We start from the raw sequence: 13936 nt of genomic DNA, 5'->3' as shown, positions 1-13936 counted from the left end.
CAGAGTACATGCAATCCGATATACAGTCTGAGGTCAGAGCAGGCAGAATACATGCAATCCGATATACAGTCTGAGGTCAGAGCAGGCAGAGTACATGCAATCCGATATACAGTCTGAGGTCAGAGCAGGCAGAGTACATGAAATCCGATATACAGTCTGAGGTCAGAGCAGGCAGAGTACATGCAATCCGATAAACAGTCTGAGGTCAGAGCAGGCAGAGTACATGCAATCCGATATACAGTCTGAGGTCAGAGCAGGCAGAGTACATGCAATCCGATATACAGTCTGAGGTCAGAGCAGACAAAGTACATGTAATCCGATATACAGTCTGAGGTCAGAGCAGGCAGAGTACATGCAATCCGATAAACAGTCTGAGGTCAGAGCAGGCAGAGTACATGTAATCCGATAAACAGTCTCAGGTCAGAGCAGGCAGAATACATGCAATCCGATATACAGTCTGAGGTCACAGCAGGCAGAATAAGTGCAATCCGATATACAGTCTGAGGTCAGAGCAGGCAGAGTACATGTAATCCGATATACAGTCTGAGGTCAGAGCAGGCAGAGTACATGTAATCTGATAAACAGTCTGAGGTCAGAGCAGGCAGAGTACATGCAATCCGATAAACAGTCTGAGGTCAGAGCAGGCAGAGTACATGCAATCCGATAAACAGTCTGAGGTCAGAGCAGGCAGAATAAGTGGAATCCGATAAACAGTCTAATGCTTGTGACGATTAGGACATGGGAATGTTGGTCCTTCGCCCACAGGAGTGTTCACCATATCTGATTACATTTCAGGCATATCTCAGCAGCATAAGGTACAGCTAACATGGCATATCATACTTGGGTGCAGGTACATGGTGCTGTTAAATGCAAGAAGACATTAGAGCATGCATAAAAATCATACAAACATAAAGCTGGGGTGTCCTCAGCAACGGTCACATAACAGCTCAACGTATGGTCCCTTTACACGGGACGATGTACAAGCAGAAGGAAGCATTCTATCCCGACATTTAGCTGATCACTAGTGGAGGAAACACATTTACATGCAGGGATCTCCTCCACAGTATAGGGAGCAGTGATCACTAATGCCATCGCTCGTCCTCATACAGAAGCGGTTCTTCCTCACAATCGCCTGCTCGTCAGTGGAGGAGACACATTTACATGCAGGGATCTCCTCCACAGTATAGGGAGCAGTGATCGCTAATGCCATCTATCGTCCTAATACAGAAGCGGTTCTTCCTCACAATCGCCTGCTCATCAGTGGAGGAGACATATTTACATGAGTGATCTCCTCCTCAGTAAAGGGAGCAGTGATCACAAATGCTTTCCCCATACTGTCTTGTTGTTTCCCCGCAGCAGATAGAGTTTATGCGCCCGCTTTGCCACCAGGAAACAAGGATATTTTGTGCTGCGCAGACAATCCGTTTGCAGATCAGTCAGTGTATTATCTGCAGGAGCGTAACGTACAATAATCCTGAGGTCTGGTAACCGGTGTCCATACACTACATACACTTACAATGTTATGTCTTATGAGCCGGTGTCCTGTGTGCAGATCAGTCAGTGTATTATCTGCAGGAGGATAACGTACAATAATCCTGAGGTCTGGTAACCTATTTATCTGCAGGAGGATAACGTACAATAATCCTGAGGTCTGGTAACCGGTGTCCATACACTACATACACTTACAATGTTATGTCTTATGAGCCGGTGTCCTGTGTGCAGATCAGTCAGTGTATTATCTGCAGGAAGGTAACGTACAATATTCCTGAGGTCTGGTAATCGGTGTCCATACACTACATACACTTACAATGTTATGTCTTATGAGCCGATGTTCTGTGTGCAGATCAGTCAGTGTATTATCTGCAGGAGGATAACGTACAATAATCCTTAGGTCTGGTAACCGGTGTCCATACACTACATACACTTACAATGTTATGTCTTATGAGCCGATGTTCTGTGTGCAGATCAGTCATTGTATTATCTGCAGGAGGGTAACGTACAATAATCCTGAGGTCTGGTAACCTGTGTCCATACACTACATACACTTACAATGTTATGTCTTATGAGCCGATGTTCTGTGTGCAGATCAGTCATTGTATTATCTGCAGGAGGGTAACGTACAATAATCCTGAGGTCTGGTAACCGGTGTCCATACACTACATACACTTACAATGTTATGTCTTATGAGTCATTGTCCTGTGTGCAGATTAGTCAGTGTATTATCTGCAGGAGGATAACGTACAATAATCCTGAGGTCTGGTAACCGGTGTCCATACACTACATACACTTACAATATTATGTCTTATGAGCCGGTGTCCTGAGTGCAGATCAGTCAGTGTATTACCTGCAGGAGGATAACGTACAATAATCCTGAGGTCTGGTAACCTGTATCCATACACTACATACACTTACAATGTTATGTCTTATGAGCCGATGTCCTGTGTGCAGATCAGTCAGTGTATTATCTGCAGGAGGATAACGTACAATAATCCTGAGGTCTGGTAACCGGTGTCCATACACTACATACACTTACAATGTTATGTCTTATGAGCCGGTGTCCTGTGTGCAGATCAGTCAGTGTATTATCTGCAGGAGGATAACGTACAATATTCCTGAGGTCTGGTAATCGGTGTCCATACACTACATACACTTACAATGTTATGTCTTATGAGTCATTGTCCTGTGTGCAGATCAGTCAGTGTATTATCTGCAGGAGGATAACGTACAATAATCCTTAGGTCTGGTAACCTGTGTCCATACACTACATACACTTACAATGTTATGTCTTATGAGCCGATGTTCTGTGTGCAGATCAGTCATTGTATTATCTGCAGGAGGGTAACGTACAATAATCCTGAGGTCTGGTAACCTGTGTCCATACACTAAATACACTTACAATGTTATGTCTTATGAGTCATTGTCCTGTGTGCAGATCAGTCAGTGTATTATCTGCAGGATCGTAACGTACAATAATCCTGAGGTCTGGTAATCTGTATCCATACACTACATATACTTACAATGTTATGTTTTATGAGCCGGCATCCTGTGTGCAGATCAGTCAGTGTATTATCTGCAGGAGGATAACGTACAATATTCCTGAGGTCTGGTAACCGGTGTCCATACACTACATACACTTACAATATTATGTCTTATGAGCCAGTGTTCTGTGTGCAGATCAGTCAGTGTATTATCTGCAGGAGGATAACGTACAATAATCCTGAGGTCTGGTAATCTGTATCCATACACTACATACACTTACAATGTTATGTCTTATGAGCCGATGTCCTGTGTGCAGATCAGTCAGTGTATTATCTGCAGGAGGATAACGTACAATAATCCTGAGGTCTGGTAACCGGTGTCCATACACTACATACACTTACAATGTTATGTCTTATGAGTCATTGTCCTGTGTGCAGATCAGTCAGTGTATTATCTGCAGGAGGGTAACGTACAATAATCCTGAGGTCTGGTAACCTGTGTCCATACACTACATACACTTACAATGTCATGTTTTATGAGCCGGTGTTCTGTGTGCAGATCAGTCAGTGTATTATGTGCAGGAGGGTAACGTACAATAATCCTGAGGTCTGGTATCCTGTGTTCATACACTACATACACTTACAATGTTATGTCTTGGTCATTGTCCTGTGTGCAGATCAGTCAGTGTATTATCTGCAGGAGGATAACGTACAATAACCCTGAGGTCTGGTAATCTGTATCCATACACTACATACACTTACAATGTTATGTCTTATGAGCCCACGGCCTGTGTGCAGATCAGTCAGTGTATTATCTGCAGGAGGGTAAAGTACAATAATCCTGAGGTCTGGTAACCTGTATCCATACACTACATACACTTACAATGTTATGTCTTATGAGCCGGTGTCCTGTGTGCAGATCAGTCAGTGTATTATCTGCAGGAGGATAACGTACAATAATCCTGAGGTCTGGTAACCTGTGTCCATACACTACATACACTTACAATGTTATGTCTTATGAGCCGGTGTTCTGTGTGCAGATCAGTCAGTGTATTATCTGCAGGAGGATAACGTACAATAATCCTGAGGTCTGGTAACCGGTGTCCATACACTACATACACTTACAATGTTATGTCTTATGAGCCGGTGTCCTGTGTGCAGATCAGTCAGTGTATTATCTGCAGGAAGGTAATGTACAATATTCCTGAGGTCTGGTAACCGGTGTCCATACACTACATACACTTACAATGTTATGTCTTATGAGTCATTGTCCTGTGTGCAGATCAGTCAGTGTATTTGTAACGGACCGTTTCAGCAGACAAGGGGTTAAAATCCGTTTAGGTGATAAGCCCCTTTCTGAGAGACAGGCCCAGCCACTGCAGGACACCAACTCCCGAACTGGATACAAAGTAGCACTCCAAACTGGAACCTCACGAATAGCTGCTAACAGACGAACAGGAATCAGCTTACACTTCTGGCAATCGGTCTTCTAACAGCATACAGCGAATCCCCCCAATAACGAGACAAGGCTCCGTGTTGAGGGTCAAACAGTGGTCTGAGGTGCTGGCACACCCAGCCTGGTTTTTATTACAGTTGTTGCAAATACAGGTCAGCCCACAGGGGTTTGAAATACAGCCAATCAATTTGTTACAACACATACAATGTTACAACAGCAACCAATCGTTCACGCCCCCAGAGGACCAGAATGAAGACTGACATAGGACAACATATCCCCACAATGCATCATGGTTTCCTCCTCTCTGTCCAGACAACCTGAAGAGCAATCCAATTATCTCTGAGGACAAAGGGAGATCGCCAATACACATGTGAGGACAACAGAACAGACATCACCATTTTAAACACACAATGGGACAATGGCACAATAGAAACACACCCGCATATTCCTCCCAAGCTGACAAGTTACACTTATTATAAATTGTTACAACTTTGTGAGTTTACATTGGCCATACATATAACTTACATTAATTCAAACAGTATAACGTGGGGACAAACCTATCCAAAATTCACTTGAATCGGTTCAGGGGTTTAAAAGTTAGTATATGGCCCTTAATCCTGGGGCAAGAGGCCAGCAGCCAGTCCTCTCCAAAACCCAGTGGCGAGGTTGGTTTCGCCACACATCTCCCCCCCCCCCAGGGAAGACTAACCAGATACCTGACCTCACGCCGGTCGGTACCTGAGTTAGTCTGGCAGCCCACCCACAACCCAATACTGGGCCTGTTGACTTTAGTAGCCTGTCTCTGTCCAGTGAGTCCACCAAGGTTATGTTGGAAGCTGGTACTCCCGGTCTCTGTGTTGCTCCCTGGCTTGGAGTGGAGGTTGCTTTGTGGGCAGGGATCAGCGGTACTCTGCCCTGGTGCCAGCGCTACCACGGAAGAAGCCTGGTTGGAGCCTGGTTGTTGGAGGGGGAGACCGACTGTCTCTACCCCCTGTGCTGTAAGTGCAGAGACCACGGTCCCATCTGCACTGTTGTGGGGCTTACTTTGTCCCCCTGGTGCGTTAAGCTGCCGCTGGGGAGAGGGGGTAATGAGCTCCTCTCCCATACATACTTCCAGCCGCTGGGGAGGGCGACCGACCGTCTCCGCTCCCAATACAGGGTCCTGCTGCTGGGGAAAGGACACTCTGCCGCTGGGGGACAGGACCGACTGTCTCTGCCCCCTGTAACTCCGCCTGCCGCTGGGGAATGGAGACTGGGCTCCCAATTCCCAAAAAAACATGCTGCTGCTGGGGGGCAGGAACAACAACCTCTGCCCCCTGTAACTCCGCCTGCCGCTGTGGAGGGAGGACGCTGCTCTCCTCTCCCTGCACTTCACACTGCCGCTGGGGAATGGAGACTGGGTCTGTCACCTTACTGTCCTGCTGAGCCTTCTCACTGGCGTGGAACAGCTGCTGGTAGCCCTGTTCCAGCTCCATCTCCCGGGTCACTAGGTGGACCAGGTCCTGCTCAATCTCATTAGTGTCGTCCCAGTCATACCTGCTCTCCCTCCATTCCAAGAGATCATGGAACCGGGCTTGTGTAGGGCTCCCAAACTCCAGCTCTGAAAAGGTCTCCGATAACAAGCCAGGACCATCAAACTCCTCTCCCTCCGGCTTGTCATGCTCAGCTGTCCTGGGTAGGTACTGTGCCCCATACCACCAGAGCGCCTGGTAGGCATCTTCCAGCCACAGCTCTCGCCATGCTAGGAGTTCCAATTCCTTTACCCATTCCTCCCGGGGCTGCTCTCCCAGGAAGGGCATCCGCAGGGCTACTCGCTTCTGCAACCGCTGGTCTTCCGTGGGGAGTCTCTCGTCCTGCATATACTCCACAATACCCAGTACCTGGTACCAGATGCCTTTGCGGACTGCATCTCGGTCATCCATGACACCCTCATCGTACTCCACTGCTGTTTCCATTCTGGTGCTGTCAGGGTCGCTGTACTGGGACATGCGTTGCCCTCAAATTGTAATTCCAGGGAATGATGTTTCTTTGTAGCTGTCCTTCTGGCTGTAGGAACGATCCCGCTGCTTGCCACCAATGTAACGGACCGTTTCAGCAGACAAGGGGTTAAAATCCGTTTAGGTGATAAGCCCCTTTCTGAGAGACAGGCACAGCTACTGCAGAACACCAACTCCCGAACTGGATACAAAGTAGCACTCCAAACTGGAACCTCACGAATAGCTGCTAGCAGACGAACAGGAAAAGCATACAATCCTGGCAATCGGTCCTCTAACAGCATACAGCGGATCCCCCCAATAACGAGACAAGGCTCCGTGTTGAGGGTCAAACAGTGGTCTGAGGTGCTGGCACACCCAGCCTGGTTTTTATTACAGTTGTTGCAAATACAGGTCCGCCCACAGAGGTTTGAAATACAGCCAATCAATATGTTACAACACATACAATGTTACAACAGCAACCAATCGTTCACGCCCCCAGAGGACCAGAATGAAGACTGACATAGGACAACATATCCCCACAATGCATCATGGTTTCCTCCTCTCTGTCCAGACAACCTGAAGAGCAATCCAATTATCTCTGAGGACAAAGGGAGATCGCCAATACACATGTGAGGACAACAGAACAGACATCACCATTTTAAACACACAATGGGACAATGGCACAATAGAAACACACCCGCATTTTCCTCCCAAGCTGACAAGTTACACTTATTATAAATTGTTACAACTTTGTGAGTTTACATTGGCCATACATATAACTTACATTAATTCAAACAGTATAACGTGGGGACAAACCTATCCAAAATTCACTTGAATCGGTTCAGGGGTTTAAAAGTTAGTATATGGCCCATAATCCTGGGGCAAGAGGCCAGCAGCCAGTTCTCTCCAAAACCCAGTGGCGAGGTTGGTTTTGCCACAGTATTATCTGCAGGAGGATAACGTACAATAATCCTGAGGTCTGGTAACCTGTGTCCATACACTACATACACTTACAATGTTATGTCTTATGAGCCGATGTTCTGTGTGCAGATCAGTCATTGTATTATCTGCAGGAGGGTAACGTACAATAATCCTGAGGTCTGGTAACCTATGTCCATACACTTACAATGTTATGTCTTTTGAGCCGGTGTTCTGTGTGCAGATCAGTCAGTGTATTATCTGCAGGAGGATAACGTACAATAATACTGAGGTCTGGTAACCTGTGTCCATACACTACATACACTTACAATGTTATGTCTTATGAGTCATTGTCCTGTGTGCAGATCAGTCAGTGTATTATCTGCAGGAGGATAACGTACAATAACCCTGAGGTCTGGTAACCTGTGTCCATACAATACATACACTAACAATGTTATGTTTTATGAGCCGGTGTCCTGTGTGCAGATCAGTCAGTGTATTATCTGCAGGAGGATAACGTACAATAATCCTGAGGTCTGGTAACCTGTGTCCATACACTACATACACTTACAATGTTATGTCTTATGAGTCATTGCCCTGTGTGCAGATCAGTCAGTGTATTATCTGCAGGTGGGTAACTTACAATAACCCTGAGGTTTGGTAACCTGTATCCATACACTACATACACTTACAATGTTATGTTTTATGAGCCGGTGTTCTGTGTGCAGATCAGTCAGTGTATTATCTGCAGGAGGGTAACGTACAATAATCCTGAGGTCTGGTAACCTGTATCCATACACTACATACACTTACAATGTTATGTCTTATGAGTCATTGTCCTGTGTGCAGATCAGTCAGTGTATTATCTGTAGGAGCGTAACGTACAATCATCCTGAGGTCTGGTAACCTGTGTTCATACACTACATACACTTACAATGTTATGTTTTATGAGTCATTGCCCTATGTGCAGATCAGTCAGTGTATTATCTGCAGGAGGATAACGTACAATAATACTGAGGTCTGGTAACCTGTGTCCATACACTACATACACTTACAATGTTATGTCTTATGAGTCATTGTCCTGTGTGCAGATCAGTCAGTGTATTATCTGCAGGAGGATAACGTACAATAACCCTGAGGTCTGGTAACCTGTGTCCATACAATACATACACTAACAATGTTATGTTTTATGAGCCGGTGTCCTGTGTGCAGATCAGTCAGTGTATTATCTGCAGGAGGATAACGTACAATAATCCTGAGGTCTGGTAACCTGTGTCCATACACTACATACACTTACAATGTTATGTCTTATGAGTCATTGCCCTGTGTGCAGATCAGTCAGTGTATTATCTGCAGGTGGGTAACTTACAATAACCCTGAGGTTTGGTAACCTGTATCCATACACTACATACACTTACAATGTTATGTTTTATGAGCCGGTGTTCTGTGTGCAGATCAGTCAGTGTATTATCTGCAGGAGGGTAACGTACAATAATCCTGAGGTCTGGTAACCTGTATCCATACACTACATACACTTACAATGTTATGTCTTATGAGTCATTGTCCTGTGTGCAGATCAGTCAGTGTATTATCTGTAGGAGCGTAACGTACAATCATCCTGAGGTCTGGTAACCTGTGTTCATACACTACATACACTTACAATGTTATGTTTTATGAGTCATTGCCCTATGTGCAGATCAGTCAGTGTATTATCTGCAGGAGGATAACGTACATAATCCTGAGGTCTGGTAACCTGTATCCATACACTACATACACTTACAATGTTATGTTTTATTAGCTGGTGTTCTGTGTGCAGATCAGTCAGTGTATTATCTGCAGGAGGGTAAAGTACAATAATCCTGAGGTCTGGAATCCTGTGTCCATACACTACATACACTTACAATGTGATGTCTTATGAGTCATTGTCCTGTGTGCAGATCAGTCAGTGTATTATCTGTAGGAGGATAACGTACAATCATCCTGAGATCTGGTAACCTGTGTCCATACACTACATACACTTACAATGTTATGTCTTATGAGCCGGTGTCCTGTGTGCAGATCAGTCAGTGTATTATCTGCAGGAGGGTAACGTACAATAATTCTGAGGTCTGGTAACCTGTGTCCATACACTACATACACTTACAATGTTATGTCTTTATGTCTTATAAGCCGGTGTCCTGTGTGCAGATCAGTCAGTGTATTATCTGCAGGAGGATAACGTACAATAATCCTGAGGTCTGGTAACCTGTGTCCATACACTACATACACTAACAATGTTATGTTTTATGAGCCGGTGTCCTGTGTGCAGATCAGTCAGTGTATTATCTGCAGGAGGATAACGTACAATAATCCTGAGGTCTGGTAACCTGTGTCCATACACTACATACACTTACAATGTTATGTCTTATGAGTCATTGCCCTGTGTGCAGATCAGTCAGTGTATTATCTGCAGGTGGGTAACTTACAATAACCCTGAGGTTTGGTAACCTGTATCCATACACTACATACACTTACAATGTTATGTTTTATGAGCCGGTGTTCTGTGTGCAGATCAGTCAGTGTATTATCTGCAGGAGGGTAACGTACAATAATCCTGAGGTCTGGTAACCTGTATCCATACACTACATACACTTACAATGTTATGTCTTATGAGTCATTGTCCTGTGTGCAGATCAGTCAGTGTATTATCTGTAGGAGCGTAACGTACAATCATCCTGAGGTCTGGTAACCTGTGTTCATACACTACATACACTTACAATGTTATGTTTTATGAGTCATTGCCCTATGTGCAGATCAGTCAGTGTATTATCTGCAGGAGGATAACGTACATAATCCTGAGGTCTGGTAACCTGTATCCATACACTACATACACTTACAATGTTATGTTTTATTAGCTGGTGTTCTGTGTGCAGATCAGTCAGTGTATTATCTGCAGGAGGGTAAAGTACAATAATCCTGAGGTCTGGAATCCTGTGTCCATACACTACATACACTTACAATGTGATGTCTTATGAGTCATTGTCCTGTGTGCAGATCAGTCAGTGTATTATCTGTAGGAGGATAACGTACAATCATCCTGAGATCTGGTAACCTGTGTCCATACACTACATACGCTTACAATGTTATGTCTTATGAGCCGGTGTCCTGTGTGCAGATCAGTCAGTGTATTATCTGCAGGAGGGTAACGTACAATAATTCTGAGGTCTGGTAACCTGTGTCCATACACTACATACACTTACAATGTTATGTCTTTATGTCTTATAAGCCGGTGTCCTGTGTGCAGATCAGTCAGTGTATTATCTGCAGGAGGATAACGTACAATAATCCTGAGGTCTGGTAACCTGTGTCCATACACTACATACACTTACAATGTTATGTCTTATAAGCCGGTGTCCTGTGTGCAGATCAGTCAGTGTATTATCTGCAGGAGGGTAACGTACAATAATTCTGAGGTCTGGTAACCTGTATCCATACACTACATACACTTACAATGTTATGTCTTATCAGCCGATGTCCTGTGTGCAGATCAGTCAGTGTATTATCTGCAGGAAGGTAACGTACAATAACCCTGAGGTCTGGTAACCTGTGTCCATACACTACATACACTAACAATGTTATGTTTTATGAGCCGGTGTCCTGTGTGCAGATCAGTCAGTGTATTATCTGCAGGAGGGTAACGTACAATAATCCTGAGGTCTGGTAACCTGTGTCCATACACTACGTGTTCTTACAAGAGACTTATAGGCCATACATGCTTCTCTTGAATTCTGGAAAGAAAGGCATGCAAATGAGCTCTTAACAAGCTCTGCCTCTAATATCACTAGACGTGCACTATAATGGCGCTGCGCGCAGTTTTACTACATTCGTTCAAAGCAAACCAGAAAAGGTTTATCTCAAACAAAATGAAGTGAAGGCGCCTCCCAGAAGCACAGAGTATTTCAGGACAGGGGTGCGCTGGTCTTATGAGAGGCGAGAGATATGAAGGTGCCTCTCAGCAGTACAGAGTCTTTCAGGACAGGGGTTGCCTGGTCTTATGAGAGGCCACAGATTTGAAGGCACCTCCCAGCAGCACAGATTATTTCAGGACAGGGGTGCACTGGTCTTATGAGAGGCCACAGATGTGAAGGTGCCTCCCAGCAGCACAGTGTATTTCAGGACAGGGGTACACTGGTCTTATGAGAGGCCACAGATGTGAAGGTGCCTCCCAGCAGCACAGTGTATTTCAGGACAGGGGTACACTGGTCTTATGAGAGGCCACAGATGTGAAGGTGCCTCCCAGCAGCACAGAGTATTTAAGGACAGGGGTGCGCTGGTCTTTTGAGAGGCCACAGATGTGAAGGTGCCTCCCAGCAGCACAGAGTCTTTCAGGACAAGGGTGCATTGGTCTTATGAGAGGCCACAGATGTGAACGTGCCTGGGGATTAAAGGTTTGTCACTGCGGTGGTTTTGTGGTGATTTCGGGCTCAGCGTGTGCACACCTTGTGAGCTGCTTCTGATGGTGGCCACTTCTGCTTCTCCTCTGGGCAGGGACCTGCTTTGAGGAAGTCACCGTCCTGCCGGCAGCACTCAGTCTGGGAGGGGGCGGCAGTCGTCTATATGGTTGTGCTGGACGCTGCAGCGGCGGACATGGCGGCTCCTCTGCGCTGGTTCCTCCTGGGTCTGGGTGAGTGATTCTCATGGGTCAGGACAATGTGATAATGTGTGCAGAGGCGGGCAGAGATACCATGCAGGGCATTCTGCCAGTTATGGTCTACAGATAGGACATCGTTCAGACAGTCGTCTTGTTATATACTGACTGCTCCCCATCCTGTACGGTACAATCATTCATACGTAGAAATCACTGACGATTGTATGTCTGGCTGCTCTTCTCATCACTAGGGCGGTCTACCTTCACATTCCTCCACACCGTCCACCCTCTGTCCCTTCTTTCCACATCAGTCCCTCCTTCCCTCGCCCTAGTTCAGTTCCCATACACTTTACACCCTCATACATTACCCTGACCCATCTCCCTCCACGGTGCAGCATACAAAACACCCATATAAATCTCTCACCCACTTGCTGTCTTTCTGTTCTCCTGCTACTAGCTGCAGGGGGTATTTCACCAAACCCTGGCCCTCCCTCTGTTGTAACTTCTCCTCTGCCACACAGAAACTCCACGTCCTCTCCAGTCTCTCTAAACTGCGCACTCTGGAACGCACGGTCGGTCTGTAATAAACTCCCCACAATCCATGATCTCTTCCTCTCACATTCTCTGAACTCGCTGGCCCTTACAGAAACCCTTGGACACTGCTTCCCCTGCTGCTCTCTCCTACGGTGGACTTCACTTCTCCCATACCCCCAGACCTGATGACAGGCACGGTGGAGGAGTAGGCATACTCCATTATAAATTTATGATCAAAACATACAATTTGGTTCTCAACATCGCCAAACAAAAGTACTTCACCTCTCTCATCTCCTCACTCTCAAATAACCCAAGATGACTTTTTGACACATTTCATTCTCTTCTAAGCCCTAAAGTTCCAGAATCTGTCACTGACCTCTGCGCTAATGGCATGGCCACTTCTCCCAGTCCCCAAATAATTTCAATCCTCCTTACTCCAATTCCTCCACATGCTCTCTCTCATCTTTTGACCCTATAATAGAGGAAGAAGTTTCCAGGCTTCTCTCTTCTTCTCGACCCACGGCCTGTAGCAGTGATCCTATTCCATCACACCTCCTCCAGTCACTCTCCCCGGCTGTCATCACTCACCTAACTACAACTGTGAACCTCTCTCTCTCTTCTGGTATCTTTCCCTCTTCTTTCACTCTATTATAACCCCACTACTAAAGAAACCATCTCTTGACCCGACCTGTGCTGCTAACTACCGACCTGTTTCTAACCTCCTCTTCATCTCTAAGCTCCTTGAACGTCTTGTCTACTATCGCTTAAGAAGCTATCTCTCTACAAACTCTCTTCTTGACCCCTTACAATCTGCCTATTGCCCTCTTCACTCTACAGAAACTGCCCTTACTAAAGTGTCTAACGATCTCCTAACAGCAAAAAGAAATGGTGACTATTCTCTACTGATTCTGCTGGAACTCTCTGCAGCGTTTGATACCGTAGACCATAAACTCCTCCTCACCATGCTCCACTCAATTGGCCTTAAGGACACTGCTCTCTTGGTTCTCTTCCTATCTCTCTGGTCGCTCCTTTAGTCTATCATTCGCTGGCTCTTCTTATCTGCTTCCTCTTGATGTCGGCGTTCCTCAGGGCTCAGTACTAGGTCCTCTACTCTTCTCCCTCTATACAGCCCCCATCGGACAGACTATCAGTAGATTTGGCTTTCGATACCATCTCTATGCTGACGACACCCAACTATACACTTCGTCCCCTGACATCACCCCTGCTTTACTCCAAAACACCAGTAATTGTCTGGCAGCTGTCTCTAACATCATGTCCTCTCTGTATCTAAAACTGATCCTTTCAAAAACCGAACTTCTTTTCTTTCCCCCATCTACTAACTCACCACCTAAACTTGACATTTCAATTTCGGTCTGCAGCACTATCATAACTCCTGTGCAACATGCCTGCTGTCTCGCGGCCACATTTGACTCTGATCTTTCCTCTG

General features: G+C 45.7%; 1 protein-coding gene across 2 annotated transcripts in view; it reads left to right on the top strand.

Moving 5' to 3' along the window:
• Positions 1-11803: 11803 nt before the first annotated feature.
• Positions 11804-13936, top strand: part of LOC121007436 (integrin alpha-M-like) — a 79327-nt gene continuing 77194 nt past the window's right edge. For both annotated transcript variants that reach the window (XM_040439359.1, XM_040439358.1), the window contains exon 1: positions 11804-11991. In XM_040439359.1, coding sequence (XP_040295293.1) covers positions 11925-11991 — 67 coding nt within the window. In that variant the 5' untranslated portion in view covers positions 11804-11924. The remainder of the gene's footprint in view (positions 11992-13936) is intronic.

Source organism: Bufo bufo, chromosome 7 (assembly GCF_905171765.1).
Source record: "Bufo bufo chromosome 7, aBufBuf1.1, whole genome shotgun sequence".
NCBI lineage: Eukaryota > Metazoa > Chordata > Amphibia > Anura > Bufonidae > Bufo > Bufo bufo.
This window is presented reverse-complemented; position numbering and strand designations above follow the sequence as displayed.